The sequence below is a fragment of the Pholcus phalangioides genome, unplaced genomic scaffold (genome assembly GCF_987345545.1).
Source record: "Pholcus phalangioides strain wild (caught in Gottingen) unplaced genomic scaffold, Ppha-v1.0 ptg000007l_1, whole genome shotgun sequence".
Lineage (NCBI taxonomy): Eukaryota > Metazoa > Arthropoda > Arachnida > Araneae > Pholcidae > Pholcus > Pholcus phalangioides.
In genome coordinates this window covers 136,535-153,283 of record NW_028301600.1, presented here as the reverse complement: position 1 = coordinate 153,283, position 16,749 = coordinate 136,535, and the positions used below count along the sequence as shown (strand labels likewise).

Genomic DNA, 16,749 nt, shown 5'->3' with positions numbered 1-16,749 from the left:
TAAAAGTTGTTTTGGTAACTGCTGTGCCTCTGGTCTAAAAATACGTTTGAAAAATTGTATTTTTTCTAACGAAAAATTCCACAAAAACAAAGTTTACATAATTTTTTTGCATGTAAATTTCAAATGTAAGTGTATGAATTGTTTTTATTCGTATTCTGTATGCTTTTGTGAACACTTTAGTGAAAATTTCACATGAATATATTGAAAATTGAAAAAGTTATGATTTATTTTCTCAAACAATGCCGCTTAAACATTGAGCCTCGGAAAAGTCATCTGCATCAGTTTTTGATAAATTTCAACATTTTTTTTCTCAAAAAGTTTTAGAGATATGCAAATAATATTTCACACAGTTAATAAGGATGGTAAATGCAACAAATAAAAAAAATCATTGAAATCTGAGACTATGGGTGTCACTTTGGCATTTTGCCGGGCGATTTGAAATGGAATGACCCATTAGTCAACAAATCCAACCTTTATAGGCTTTAGCTAATTATTCAGCATAACGGTAGCGTAATTTGCTTAATTCTTTTTTTATTCTTCTCCATTGAGTTGTATTTTGCTCATGAAAAAAAATCTTAGTACAAAAGACCAATAAAAAGGCAAATACACAGAAAAAATATGAAATTCCTAATGCATTTCATCACACTATGGGTGTCATCTTCAGTGGATACGTATGATATAACCACTATCATGCTGACCAGGATCCTACTTGGATTGGATACCAAATCCAATAAATCTCGCAGTTAGATTTGGGATTTCATTTTTTTTGGCCCAATTATTTGCCTTTTCATCAGGGCAGGATTAACTCATGTGAAGACCCTAGCACACAAATGATTTTGGTGTCCCCGTCTCCTTTACTTTAACCTTAATGCATGAAAATTAGATCTGTTTACAATTTTCAAGAATAAGTATGTAAATTGGTAATCAGGTATTTTTTTAAGTAGGGAGGGGATTCGGAAAAATCATGTCACTCAAGACCTATGATCCCAAGGCGCGGGAGCCTCAATTATCAGGGAAGCCTCATGACAATTTGATCTGGTTGAAGTTTTAGAGAAAAAAAAAATACAGATTAGTAGGCAGGTATTTATAGCTAGGTAGACAAGCGGGGGTAAGCTCAGAAAAATTTGTTTTACTCGGCAGCCAGGGTTGACAGGTTTTTGACGTATGGCAGTTTTTGTCACGTCAAAAACCTCAAATATTGCTTTTCTTTTATATTGCTTTTCAAATATCTTTTCTTAAGCTGCAAACCTTTTGAATATGGTCCCCCCCCCCACAGGATCTGCTACAAAAAAAACAAAAAAAAACATGTTTTTTCCTGCATCCAAAACATGAATTGTATCTAGCAGATTCCAAATTTTTGTCAAAATTTGCTCTGATTTTTAGTTTTGATCTGATCAACTGCTTTTGCATAGAAACCCTTATTAGGATTTTGCAAATGCATTTTCCCTACTTGAGAAACAAGATTCATAAGCAATAAATTAGACTCTCATCAGCAAAGTCAATTTTTTTTTCTGCTAACAATCACCCTTACATACTCTCACCTTGCATTGATCTCAAAGCCTTTCTGCAAATTACAATGCTTCAGCTAGTTGCCTCAAAATCTGTTACACATACATTTAATTTCTCACTGAAATTTTTTAACTATTCTTAGAGATTAAAAACAGGAATTAATTACAGAAGATTATGAATTGAAATGGTTTTCGAGAACCTCTAGAACCATAGGTTCCAATGTTTCAATTTATACGGAACCTTTAATAGTTAGGAGACTGTTCTATGGAATCAAAAAATCCATGAATATTTCCACAATACAGCTATTTGTATTGTAACCCAAATGAAAAGTTTCACATCTTCTGATGCAATGGAATCTAAGATCTCTGTGGAACACCAGTTAGACACCTATGCTCTAAAACAGTCTTTCCCAAAGTGGGCAATGAAATGGTCTGGGGTGTGGTGGAAGCTGTGGGTGTAACCTAAAATCCTATTGGTAGGCTTAGGTTGGGTGTGGGGGATGACGAGAAAAAAAAAATTTCTGAAGAAAGGGGCAATGGAACAAAAATTTTAGGACACTCTGCTCTGGAATATCTACAAATGACTTTTCAGCAATTGTTGTGGGTAGAATGAGTGATCATGATTGGTTTTTTTTAATATTAAGATACACAAATACAAAGATATGTACATATACAAACCATCTACATAGGTACAAATAGTAATACACATACTATTGACCTCAAGAAACTTGAATGTCCTTCTAGCGGGTTATAATCAGTGATATTAATCTAGCAACAGCATTGTTATTGTAGTTTGTACAGGTTGGTTATTATTTCATAAAGTATGTATATTTTTAAAATTTTTGTGTTACTGAAACAAAAAAAAACTTAAACACACAGATGAGTTCTTGTATGTATCTTGTACCTTAATATAAATTATTTTTACAATATACAGTAGCATTCAAAAAAATCAGACAATTGGTTTTTCCTCTTTGAAATGTAATGCAAATCAAAATTGCATTGTACGTAACTCTTATGACTGAGTTAATTTTATAGGAAAAGAAAGAGCATATAATATGCTGCTCCCTGAAAGGAATTTATTTAAAGCTCAAGAAAAGTTAGTTTGAATTTTCTTGTTTTCGGAGCTGTTTTGTATTTTTTATATTCAAAATTGTTTTTCTTGCAACTTTAGAACTGAGAGAAATGCCTCGTAAAAGAAAAATTTCTCTGGAAAAAAAATAACAGATCATGAACTTATTCAAGATGGACAAAGCTACATTTCTATTTCCAAACTTCTAAGTGTTTCAAAATTGACAATATGTGGTGTTTGGAAGCAGTTTCAAGTGTGTGTGGAGGTTAACAGAAAGTCTGGTTCTGGTCGCCCAAGAAAAACTTGTTCCAGAATCAATTGCTTGATAAAACAGCATTCTGTAAAGAATTTGAGGAAAAGTGCAATGGAGATAAACCAAGAATTCCAAACCAGTTATAGTGTTTCTTGTCAGTGTATTTACGAAGCTTTTTTTGTTGAAGACCAACAATGAAGACTTTGATTTCCTTTAAGAATAGAAAGGCCCAAATTTATTTTAGTTTGAATAATAGGCATCATGGACCAAAAAAAAGTATTTGGGCATTCTAAAGGCCTATGTTATCCTTTGGCAGAACTCAAATGACCCTAATACTCCAGGGTTTTACAAGATTTTTCAACAAGACAATCTGAAATACACAGCCGAGTATGTGGAGCCATGGTTTACTGCAAAAAAATGAGAGTTCAGGCATGGCCATCAATATTTGGTGGTAGGTTGTTTCAGTCGATAATAGTTCTTGGGAAGAGGCTAAATTTGTGACAATCTGAAGAGGCAAAGCTGGGCTGAAATTTTTGGGAATGATTGATTCTAACAGAGAAATGTGAGGGTTTAATTAGAATGCTGGAAGTGTCAATATTAAAAAATCCATGGACGATTGCCGAACCATGACGGGTGGAGTTTTTCAGGTTACTGCGAAGGAAAAAGTTTTTGGAGACATTTGGAGACATTTAAAAATATAATCACAGTGAAGATTCTAGCGGAAATAGGAAGAGATTGTAATGCCCAGGTATTTATAATGGGAAACCTCAGAGATCAAAGAGTTGTTAATCGAGTAAGGGAAATCGTGGGGAATTCTTTTACGGGTAACTTTCATAAAAGCAGTTTTTGTGAAGTTGAGGGGTATTTCCCAGGTTGACCACCATTCGGAAATAATGTTAAGGTTGTGTTGGAGAGATTCTTGGTCAGAAAGATTGGATACTGTTTTGTAGATGACACAATCATCAGCGAAGAGTCTGATACTGCAGTTTATGGAGTCGGGTAGAACATTTATATAAATTAGAAATAGTAATGGCAAGAGAACCAAACCCTAGGGTGTGCCAGACTTGACATGAAGGAATGGGGAGTTCTGGCCCTTGTATGAGACAAACTGGCTACGATTAATGAGGAAGGCCTCCACCCATTTAAGCAGTTGAACATTTAGACCAAGGTTTGAAAGTTTTAGTAGAAGTTTATTATGGGGCACCCTGTCAAATGCTTTGGAAAAATCTAGGAAAATGATATCGGATTGAAGTTTTTTGTCTATGGTCTGTTAAGTCATGTATGAAAAGTGATAATTGGGTAGACACAGATAACGATCTAAATCCAAAAGAAAAAAAGGAAAGAAAGTTAATCGAGTTGAGGTGGGTACGGATATTCTTGGCAATCATGTGTTCAAAGTGTTTTTACTTTTAAAAGAGGTAGAACTGCTCCTAGAAATATTTTTGAAAGATTGAAATGTTTAATTTCTTAACGATAATACATGTGTGTGCGATTTAACATTCTTAATTGTTATATTGCAGGCCACTTAAATATCCAACTTCAAGGAAAAGGTCAGCTAATAACACATATTTTTCATGCACTGGAAAGTTTTAAGTGTAAATTAGATTCTCAAAAGTTGTTTACAAGAGAATATTTTCAATTATTTTTCCTATGTGTAAACAGTTTATCAATAAAAATCTTGGTAGGTAGGTAGAATAAATTTTATGGTTTATTTATAATTTTTCTTTCACTTCTCTTTGATTCCGAATGAACAGTTTTTAAAAGTTTATAGTTTTTAATAGCTAATTAACAGATTTTTTAATTTCCAATTGTTAATAATTAGCAGCCCACTTGAAAGATAATTTTGAAACAGCTTTTTTTTCTTTTCTGTAACTATTTTTTCTCAGAAAGCAGCAATACAATATGTATGGACAATTACAAGTTTAAAAAAAAAGGCTTAGTTAGTTCTCTGTGATCTTGAATCCTTTGCCCAACAGAGATTTATAACTTTTTTCCTTTAACCTTCTTTTCGGTAGGAGCGCTTTTAGACGCTCAAATGTTCCATGTCATTTCTGGGCAGGAGCGTTTTAAGACGTCGAAATTTTCCATGTCAATTCTGGGCGAGAGCGCCTTTAGACGCTCGTGAAAGCTAGTTCCTTCCCCCAAAACCCTTTGTGTCGTGATTGACAAGCTGTAACTCCCCTTCTCATTCAGGTGTCCCTTTGGGGCTACTTCACAAGAGCAGAAAATTATACTCGAGGAAAGAGTGCGTATTTTATTGTGTCCTTTCAACAAGACCGCGCTGCTTATGTTCAAGTACCGCAGACGACAGGCTATAGACATTCCCAAGCCATAAATACAATAAAATGGCTTCGGTAAAAAGAATATAATGGCTTCGGTAGACTGATGCATACTTCGGCATCGTTCACGAGATGCCCAGTTTTGTTAATCGACAACTACAATTGTAAGTTGTTTATTCATTCTAAAAATGGCGGGAAAAGGGTTTTGTACTTGTTTGTTTAGAGTTCATTTTTTTTCCACATGCATAGGAACTAGCTATTTCCAAGAAATACAAGGGTGAAACACAAATTACACACACACAATTCCCTTCAAGGGGAAATGATTATTTACAGTAGCTGAAGGCTCCGATATGCCGGGCTTCATTTTTTCTAGTTTTTCTTTTTCTCACTCGGATATTATCGACGAAATCGTTTTTTACTGTCATGATCCTACGACAATAATATATGTTTAAGACAACTAAATTATGGAGGGGGGGGGGCAGAAATATAAATTCGGCCAATAATACGATCATTGTAGTGCTCTTAATTTTTTTTTTTATCCGACACCAGAGTCAAGACTATTTATGCATTGTAACATTTTAAATTTGGTACAACATATTATATTCACACCAAGACCAATATAAGAAAGTTCGAAAGTATGAAAAATATGTACAAAGGAACAGGAGGAACTATAGATGGCATACAGCACAAAAAAAGTACAATGGTGCCCCGAGTTGGGACTTTACATATAGTTTCATTGATTTCCCCCTCCCCTCAACGGTCCCCCTGACCCCCCCCCCCAAATGACGAACCCCGATTTCCAGCCTAATTTACGTGGCAGCAAATGCGATAATTTTCATCAACCAAAAACCAAACCTACGAATCACGAACAAAAAGCAAGCGTAATGCAAGTACAACCGGTAAGAACTCATTTCTACAAACCAATGTCAATTTTAAAATAAATTAATAATAATTAATTTTTTTATGAGTATTTTCTGATTACTTATTCTCATTTACTACTTTTGTTTTAAATTGCCCACATGGCAGGGCCCCCAGGCTGGGATCTTTTACGGGCCCCCCGACCAGACTTTCACGGGGATTCCTTTATGACGAATTTATAACATGAAAAAAAAAAAAAAAAAAGAGATTAAAATCACCCCGGGCCCCAGGGCTGGAGCCTTGTCAGCCCACCCCTTGTGGGGGCCATACCCATACGTTTATGAGATTGAAGTCCAGGAAAATTTCTGGGATCGGATCACTTTGATTCTATATTTTTTGGGATTGGGAGAAAAACCCAGGAAACGAGAACCTTAGTTATGAAAGACCTGGATCTCGAAAAATTAAAAAAAAAAAAAAAATCTCATTAAATCGTTATCGTTTTATTTTTACTATTTAAAAATATTTATAATTTTTTTTTTTTTTATTATTTTCCTCGAGTGGCCGCAGAGCCCCTGAAGAGTGCACAAGGAGCCCAAGGGCTCCGCGGAGCACCGGTTGAGAACCGCTTACCTAGAGAGTGTCTGAGCAAGGCAGTGATTGAAAAAGTGAGGGAGCTGGTCAGCGAGTTACCAAAAGGGGGACCTAAAGAGTGAGGAACGATGTTGCGGAGCAACCGAAATTGCTTGCCATTGCTTCTATCAATTGGTACCGCCTATACTTCATAATGGCTTCCTAGTTGAAAACAAATTGAGAAAAAAATTAGTTTTGCTTTTCTGCCTCCATATACAATGTCGACGAAGGATGAAGGAAATTCTACTATTTTCATGTAGTTTCTTGTGTCGGTACTACAGTGATTCTTATCAGTTTTCAGAATCCATATAAAAGCTTCCTCACGAACATATTATATATATATATATATATATATGTCGCTATCTCATTCTCTCACTTCAGAAAGAAATACCCGGCACGCACCTGTTTTGATGGGTGCAGCTCTGTCTAGGTCCTACTGAACAAATTGAGGCGTAGAATCTCTATTGTGGAATGGCCACTGAGCAAAGGGGAAAAAAACTACTTCTGATGTTCCGTCAGTCTTTGTTGTTGAAAATGAAGTAAAGAATGTCAACAGTTAAAAACGGCTTCGTTGGATATTTTCCCGCGCACACTTTTCCCTTATTCTGTTAATGGAACAAAACAATTGAAATTCTTTCAATAAACTGGCCAGTTTTGGCCAATTGTCGTGTAAAGCAATGGTTCTCACTGGGTGGGGGGGGGGGCTGGTGGCAGTGGGATACTTCAAGGGGGGCACGGAAGAAAATTTAGAAGGGGGCCATGACAGGTGGTTTGGAGGGCTGCAGAGAGCTGAGAAGAAAAATTAAGGTGTAAAGAAATAAAGCTTTTATATTTAGTGACTATATACACTTACAGTATCCACAAAACTTCACCCACAAAACCAGGGCTGTCTTAGGGCATAGACCCGTCCGGCCCTCACCACCTACATTTTGCAGTAGGTTCCCCCCACTTGTGAAGGGTCATGCTCGGGAGTCTCATGTTGATAAGTGAATCCCTTATGATATTTTGTATAGTACAATAAATTTTGTAAATAAGTAGGAAATATGTAGGCTGTTTATTTCCGGCTAAGTATAGGACTACCATAGCATCACTTTGCCTAGGGGGCCCATGATGTTCAGACAGTCCTGAATAGAAGTCGGATTAACAGGGAGCTCAATAAATTCTAGGCCAGTGGTCTGGAAGCCAATTTTATTTGCAAAATTTTCGTTCAGTATAAATTCACTGATAAAAAATCAATTCAATACGTATAAAGAACCTTGCTTCTAGATGAGGATCGAAGACTCTGGGTAAGACAGGGGAGCCACAGGCAAAAAAAAGGTTAAAAAACGCTGGTGTAAAAGAATGAATGCGTGAAAAATGATCAAATGACACCATCAAAGAACGGGAAGATGGGAAATATTGTTTCTCGTATTCAGTGACACTTATAAGCCAAAATAGATAGATGGAATAAATGGAAAAAACTACCTCTTTCTCTTTTTACGGGCAGTTGAAATGACCGATTGAACCGAGGAAAAAAGGTGAACCATAGTTTGATTTTGCCATGCTACTCAGGAAAAAAGAGAGACGCAAGGCCATAAAATATAATACTCAAGACAGATGCGGACCCAGGACGATGTGACAGGAGGAGCGAATTATGTAAGTTTGTTTCACCGTCCCATATTGATATGTTATGGGACAGACAAATATTCACGTTTTATTTGGCTCTTGGTAGGGGGTGGTTGTTCCCATCGCAGATACAGTACAGCATCTCGATAATGGTCACCCATGGGACCAAAAATTTTGTCCGCTAACGGGACGCAGAGCCGCAGCAGGGACAAGCAATCATTTTGGCTCCTCCTTTTAATGTTGAAAGAGAGGTAAAAGTGTGAAATTTACGCCCCTTCTGGTCCAGCGCCCGGGGCAGCAGACTCACCTGCTCCCCCCTAGTTGCGGCCCTGACGGGAAGTGTCGATTTATGGGAGGTACGATAAAAACAGTGGAATCTCATTTATACAACTTTCACATTTATTCGACGTTTGACTTCGGTCGCAATTGGTTTCTATACTAAATTTTAATGTTAAAAATGCCCTATATATATTATAAATTAATTTCTAACCGTTTTATACAGTAAAAGTGAACACCTGTTCAGTGGTTCCGACATATTTTACAATAAAAATTTAATCAAGTTAACGTAAGTGTGAAGACGATAAAAACATCTATAAAACCTTTATCAGTCTTGTAGTGCTGGCTTTTTTCACGTCTATCAACATGTGCAAACAAAACCAACGTTGCTATTCGGAATCATCATCCTGGACCAGAGTTATGTTTAGTTAATCAAATAATTAATTGAAAGATTATCATATTTCCCAATATGAACTTGGATTCATACATAATCATTGTGAGTATTATAAAATGAGGCATCTTTTACACCGATGTACGTGTTATTTTGCAAACGACTATCAAGCTTTGACATTTCGGGTTTCTTGATCAACTATCCATTTTAATTTAATGCTCCCCATGTACGTACAGTTTGCCATTATTTGGTCCTTTTCTTTTGATTTTATCATGTTCTTTTCGTTTTTTCCTGCTTTTTCTCCGCAATGTAAATGCAATTAGCCTTTTGTGGATGTAAATGAATAAATAAATCTGCAACTGTGAATAGATATCGGGTCCAGTACGTATCCGGCTTTTTTGTGTAGGTGCATCGGATAATCCCGTATTTTACGGGACAGACAAATTTTCCCAATATTATTTGTCTCCCCTTCTGGACCCACGCTTGCCCTGGGAAGGGATTGCAGAGCTCACAGTTTACGTAATAATTGAGTGACCGCTTTGTTTATGAGAGAAACAGCATTTTTATTTCCCCTCACTATTATCAAAATTTAAAAATGGAAAATGTTTATTTTACCCGACGGTTTTTTACAGAACATGTTACATGTTGCAGATGTACGAGCGGTAGCGTGAGCAAGATTATTTCGGTGGGGGGGGGGGGGGGGGGAAGGACTTTTCTTCCCTCAAAGCGAGGGTTCGTTTTTACTGCAAAAAAAAAAAAAATATATATATATATATAAACTGGAGTGCGTCCGAAACTCCAAGAATTTTTATTATGAAATTTTTATCTGAAAGAAATGAAAAGTCAATAAATGAACAGAGAGAGAGAGAGAGAGAGAGAATTCTGAGTGCAAGTTCTTTTCAACCAGTGTTTGGAGTCAATGAGGAGACTCGTTTTTACCGCCTTTGAATGTGCCGTATTGCAAATACCGTAGGGGAAAGAAAATGTTTCGTACCGAAGAGGAAAAAAGTGTTACTGACTGGGCGGTACCGAAATGTCAATCTTTATTATCACCACACTGTCCGGGGTATTATATACCGTTTTTCGCAAGGGGGGTAGGCACCATGTTTTACTAGAGAAGCCTGTCCATTTTGGAACGATTTTGTGTTTTTGACGTGGCATTTTGAGAACGATTCGACAAAAAACTCATGCCCGGTGGATGGTTAAAGCATAATTGAGAAAATCATTAGTGTTTAAATAAAATCTCAACTTTGACAGTGGCTGCTCTAACCGAGAACATGTATGCTTCATCAAAATATCATACATATCGATACATACATCATAAATTCTATATATACTCACCAATTGTGCATTATCCAATTCTGCTTTCAAACGAGCAATAGCTGTATCTTTCATTTCCACAAGTGAGTAACTACGAGATCGTTTCATGTCAACAAAACGTTTATTCTGAATTATTTCTGGAAGTCTTGGAGAAAAAATAATAATGAATCAAATTTTTTAAAACCTGGATATACACTATTGCTTTAATTAAATTCCACTCATTAAATTGTATGGACTGCAAGTAAATTATACAGCATGAACTATGAAATTCAGACTTAACACAGGGTCTATGTCCAAATTTCCGAAGTTTCCAGATTTTGGATTACAAATACAAATTCAAAGACCACAACACATAAAACAAGGTGGCTGAGAAAATAATAATAAATAAATAATGCCCATAAAAAAGGGCATATTATTAAAAATGTCAACTGTATCTACAAACACAGCTTCCCCCCCCCAAAAAAAGTTTTCATTAAAAAAAACAACTAAAAAGTGTGAGATAAATATAATACACTGTCCATAAAAAAGAAATTATGGGATAAATATACTATAATGCCCATAAAAAAGAAATTATGGTTGTCCTCAATCAAAATATAACTAAAACAACTCCATGCGAAACCAGTTGTCCCTCAGTCTAACCAATCAATACTTTTTTTCCTTACACACCAACTTTGGTCACATCACCATATAGCAATTTAAATCAATTGATACTGGTGACTCCTAGTAAAAGCGCTTGATCAACTGTGCATAAACAACTATAATTGTACAACGAAATGATGAATCTCTGCTATTTATACAATGATCAATTGACAAGAAACCAAACGAAGATGACTTTGGTAAAGAAATTTCACATTCCTCTGTGGGGAATCGGGCCACTAAACTTTCACCATTTGGGTGAGTGCTCCACCATCAAGTATAACAGAGGACAGACATTTTCTTCCCTTAGAAGAATATGTTCTTCAGGCTGAATGGGACTGCACAATAGACAGACTTCTAACTCAGCAACAGATCGTAACAGCATTAGTCCCCCAGATGGTGGCATACAAAGAAACTTCCCATTCAGCCTAAAGAACATATTGTTCTAATTGAAGTAAATATCTGTCCTCTGTAGCTTAATGGTAAAGCACTTGCCTGGACAGTAAGAGGTTGGTAGTTTGATTTCCCGCAGAAGAATGTGAATTATCTTTCCAAATTTATCTCAGTATAGTATCCAGTCAATATTACTTTCTATAATTGCCCATCTGATCCATCTCAAATCAAAATCAAATCAATTTATTAATTAATATAAGGTTAATAAAAGTATCACATTTGATTAATGAAAACCACCAAGGAGACACCTAGGTCCCATACTGGTTGTTACAATGAAGTTAATTTATAAACACTAACAATTGACAATATAAAATATAATTACAGTGTTTAGTAATTTTGGAGGAGAAAAAAAAGATAAAATCAAAAAATCAAAATATACTCACACACATATAATACATAAGTTATATATAAAATACGGGTGCGGGGTAGCCCAGGTCGATGAGATACTCGCCCAAAGTACCAAAGGATGTTTAGAGGTGTCGCATGTTCGATACCCGGTTCGTCCTCGTCAGAAAATTTTCCTGACACAGGGGTGAAACGGCAACATGACCGCAGAAAAAATTTCTACCGCAGAGAGTACCCCATCGAGGGGTTAGCGCACCAACCTCTTGATGAGTATAAAAAAATAAGCCTGCCGTTCGGATTCGGCAATAAATTGTAGGTCCCGGTCTAATTAGCCCTCGTGTGCAGAAAATGACCGTGGCGCGACAAAAATGATCAAATATATAAAATACAATATAATGATGCAACGGGCAGGGGGTGCATTATTACTTATATAAAAAAAAATCGATAAATAAATCAACATGAGTTTATATAATATGATTTGAAATAGTACAGCAGAGCTGACAACAAAAAGGAATTTTAAATGAGAAATTAACCAGTTGGAGCGGGAAGTCAATCTGTAGCAAAAAAAAGAGTGCAAATTTGAGGACGAAATCGTAGTAGAAAAGTAGTTTTCAATATTGACTATTTGAAATAAGTATTGTTTAAGAAGTTTTTTGAAAATCGAAAATGTGGATAGCTTTAAAAGTTCATTTGGAAGGCTATTATAAAATTTAAGAATGAGGAAGCTAAAATGTTTTTTGAGAATATTTTTATGAACTAAAGGCAGAGAGTATATGAAACTATGCCTATTGGATGTTCGTGACGAATTCAAAGGTAAAGCATACTGTTTTTTCTTGATTATAAGTATGGATCTAAAAAAATATAAATGCCTTAAGCGTAGGATATTTAGGTGTAGAAAAAGTTCACTTGAAGGAGTGATGTAATTTCCCATCAAAATTCTAATAGCTTTTTTTTGTAAGGAAATTGAGGGAGCAATAGTGGTAAGATAATCACTCACATTGCTAGGGATTACCAAAGGATTATCCGTCACGTAGGTGAATTGTATTGTATTCTTTATATTGTATTCTTCGTTTTGTATTCTTTATATACATATATATTTTCTTCTTTGTGATTTAGTGTCGAGCATTTTATTTTATTTTTTCGTACAATCTTTTATGTATATTTTGCATTGTAATGTATTTTATGTTATTTTAATTTCCTGCTAATGTTTCAAATACAAATACAACGCCACAACAGGCAAAATGCCCAACGAGGTGGCTGATAAAAAGATGCCCATAAAAATATGGTTGTCATATATTTCAAAAATACAGCAACCCAATTAAAAATGCAATTACCACAAATTATAAACAATATATGCACATGATAAAATATTATACAACGCCCATAAAGAATACTTATGGTTGTCTTATTCTAAGAATGGATAGCTTCTCGATTTACCCCAACATGTTTATCGTATTTCTTTTTAAACGTGTCAATTGTGTTACAATTTACTACCTCCGGGGGTAAGCTATTCCATTTATTAACAACCCTATTGGAGAAAAATTCCCTGCGACACCATAACCTTGCATTGTCCCTCACCAATCGATACTGGTGTCCCCTTGTAAAAGCAGTCGATTGGCGGTGTACTAAAAGTTCATGGTCCATCCTATCCATCCCATTGAAAATTTTGAACACTTCGATCATATCTCCTCGACACCTGCGTTCATCCAATGTAAACATATTCAAAAAATGAAGTCTTTCTTCATAACTCAAGCCCTGTGTGCCAATAAGGACACGCGTAGCTCTTCTCTGCACCCCTTCAACCAAGTCTATGTCCCTCTGTAGGTATGGTCTCCAAAACCTTACAGCATACTCCAGTCCAGGACGAACTAAGCCTCGAAAAAGCGGAAGAATGACTTTAGGAGAACGCGAAGAGACCTTTTTGAAAATGAGACCAAGCATTCTATTCGATTTTTTGACAACCGCTGAACAATGTTCAGAAAACTTAAGTCGGTCGTCAATGAGAATTCCCAAATCGGTGACTCTAGTTGCATCCAGGATAGTGACACCATTCAACTCGTAAGAGAACCGTGGGTTGTTCGAACCAAAATGAGCGACCATGCACTTATCTACGCTAAACGTCATGCTCCATTCATTTGCCCATGCTGCAATCTTGTTTAAGTTGGTCTGGAGCAACTCCCTATCGCTTTCATTTCCGATTACCCCCATTAGCTTCACATCATCTGCGAATTTGCTAGTAATTCCATCGATACCCTGATCGAGTTTGTCGATAAAAAGTGAAAAAAGTATGGGGCCAAGGACACTTCCCTGAGGAACTCCACTTGTGACGTCTGTCCAACCAGAGAATTCCCCGTTCACCATAACTCGTTGCGACCTATCTCTTAACCACGATTCTATCCAATTCAGCAAGTTGCCCCCTATTCCAATCTCGTGTAAACGCTTCAAGAGTTTGCCATGTTGGACCCGATCGAATGCCTTCTGGAAATCAAGGTAAACAACGTCGACATTTTTGCTCTTACCCAAAGCCTTAGTCACGTAATCATAGAAGCAAAGGAGGTTAGTTACACATGACTTCCCCTTCCTGAACCCATGCTGATTATCCGACAATACATTATTCTCGTCTATCCACTTCACACACTGCCTTTTGATGATAATTTCCAAAATTTTCGAGAGGGAGCTTGTCAAACTCACTGGACGATAATTTGACACCGCTTCTCTACTACCCTTCTTAAATATCGGAACAACGTTAGCAAGTTTCCAATCTCTTGGGACGATACCCTCAGCAACACTACTCCTGTATATCTGTGCGACTGGCCCCAACAATTCATTAGCACCTTCCCTGAGAACCCTGGGATAGATATCATCTGGTCACCACATTCCATTTGAGTCTGGTTTCACATTCCATTTTTTAAAGTGTGTTAGTATCTAGCTTCCTCCAATAGTGTAAGTATACCTGGACCTTCGACAAGTGTTGTGTAGAGCTTGCAACGGAAAGTTTTCCTGATTTAGGGTGATAGTTTCAAGTGTAAGGGGTGTTTGAATAGGGCAAAGTTGGAACTGAAGGTCGAAACGTTATGGGAAAAAGTTAGGGTTCTAGAGGGCCCGGTTATAATGGAGCCACTTATCATCAAGACACCTGTTGATGAAGAAGCAATCTCCACGAACAACGACAGTTTAGAGGGCGATTGGGTGGTCGTGGATGAGATAGAGGGGGATAGTAATAGGGGTTTAATCATCAGCAATTCTATGGTTAGGGAATTGGGGAACAGAGTGTGTAGGAATTTTTGGGGTTTTCGAGCACTGTTGTCTTCCTGGGGAAAAGATTAGCAATGTTTGAGACGTTTTTCATCGTCGAAAGCTCCCTGGGTGAGTAATCCTGTGGATGGGAACGAATCAGGTAGGAGCGGATATTAGTGAGTCTCTGTTAGAGTACCAGGACTTACTATTATCCGCTCGGGAGGGGGTTCAGATGTTGAAGTAATTCCAGTACTGCGAAGGGGTAGTGGGGGTATAGGAGTAGGATCCACCATTTCAATTTAGGCTTAAAGGACATTTGCTCCTCACTTCAGGTCATGTTTTTGGAGCTTCCCACATTTACCGGTAGGTGGCTTCGTTGGGATGGGATCCATCTGAATAGGAGGGAGGTCTGGAAGGTTTACAATAGGCTTAGGTAGGTAAGTTTTATACTCCCAGATCACATAGATGGGAATGCGGGTTAGTTAATGATAATAGAAACAGTATTGATGGGGAATTACCCACCTCTGACTTGAATGGCTTCTCGAATGACACTGAATCACCGCGCAAATAAAATGTGTGCTAATAAATGCCAGGAGCTTGGGTAATAAGAAAAATTTTTTAGAAACTATTATAGTTGTGGAGGGCCTGGATCTTATAGCCATTACAGAATCTTGAGCAAACGATGGAGATGAGTCTTTTTTACACATCTTAGGATACAATACTTTTTTGAGAAATAGATCTGATAGGAAAGGGGTGTTGATAGAAGTGAAATCATGTTTGAAGGCTAGAAAGTGTGATATTGAAACTATATGGGTTGAGCTTGAAAACAAAAGACATCATAAACTTGCTGCTAGGGGTTGTTACAATCCACCGAATAGGAATCCAAACTACATCGTCAAATTTCATGATGGAATTTCTTACATGTGTAAGCATAAGAGGGTTGTCATACTAGGGGATTTCAGTTACCCGGGTATTGATTGGAGAAACCTTTCAGCTAGAGGTCAATATGAAAGAGACTTTCTTAAGTTGGTGCTCAAAAATCTTTTGTATCAGTATGCATCTGAAGCAACTAGAAGTACTGCTATTTTGGATTTAGTTCTTACTAGTTCTGACGATCTTGTTGAACATATTTTGGTGGGGACGAGTTTTCATCCAGTGATCATTGTGTCGTCAGTTGTCACTGTAACTTTTCTTCAGGTAAGGTTGATAACAAAAGACTGGTTCCTTGTTTTCGGAGAACTAACTTTGATGTTTTGAGAGGAAGGTTAGCAGAAGTTTTCAAAGACCGGTTGGAATCAGTCGGGTGGTAAATCAATGGGAAGAATTTAGTACAAAGCTATCTTCTGTTTTGCATGACATTATTCCCTTTGTTCGAGGATCTAGGGTACAGAGCAATGTAGGCATGTGTAGTGCTTTCAATGACGTTTCTACGTCGGTTTGTAATAGAGAAAATGATATTTAATATAAGTGTTGCATGGGGTAATAAAATCTTCAACGAAATTCAAGTGGAAGACGTTAGACCTAAATAATATATGTGCAAACAAAACACCAGGACGAGGTGATATCTATCCCAGGGTCCTCAGGGAATGTGCTAATGAATTGTTGGGGCCAGTCGCACAGATTTACAGGAGTAGTGTTGCTGAGGGTATCGTCGCAAGGGATTAGAAGTTTGCTAATGCTGTTCTGATATTTGAAAAGGGTAGTAGAGAAGCTATGTCAAATTATCATCCAGAGAGTTTGACAAACTCCCTTTCGGAAATTATTACCAAAATACCATTGGAGAAGTGGATAGACAATGATGTATTGTCAGATAATCAGCATGGGTTCAGTTAGACATGTGTAACTAACCTCTTTTGCTTCTATGATCAGGTGACTAAGGTGTTGGGTAA

At 36.9% G+C, this 16,749-nt stretch overlaps 1 protein-coding gene across 7 annotated transcripts in view; it reads right to left on the bottom strand.

Annotated features, from left to right (window-relative positions):
* The window catches only part of LOC149084773 (guanine nucleotide exchange factor for Rab-3A-like), a 199,237-nt gene that overhangs the window by 126,538 nt on the left and 55,950 nt on the right, over nucleotides 1–16,749 (bottom strand). For all 7 annotated transcript variants that reach the window (XM_089232509.1, XM_089232508.1, XM_089232511.1 and 4 more), the window contains exon 3: nucleotides 10,211–10,334. In XM_089232509.1, the coding sequence (XP_089088635.1) occupies nucleotides 10,211–10,334 (124 nt within the window). The remainder of the gene's footprint in view (nucleotides 1–10,210; nucleotides 10,335–16,749) is intronic.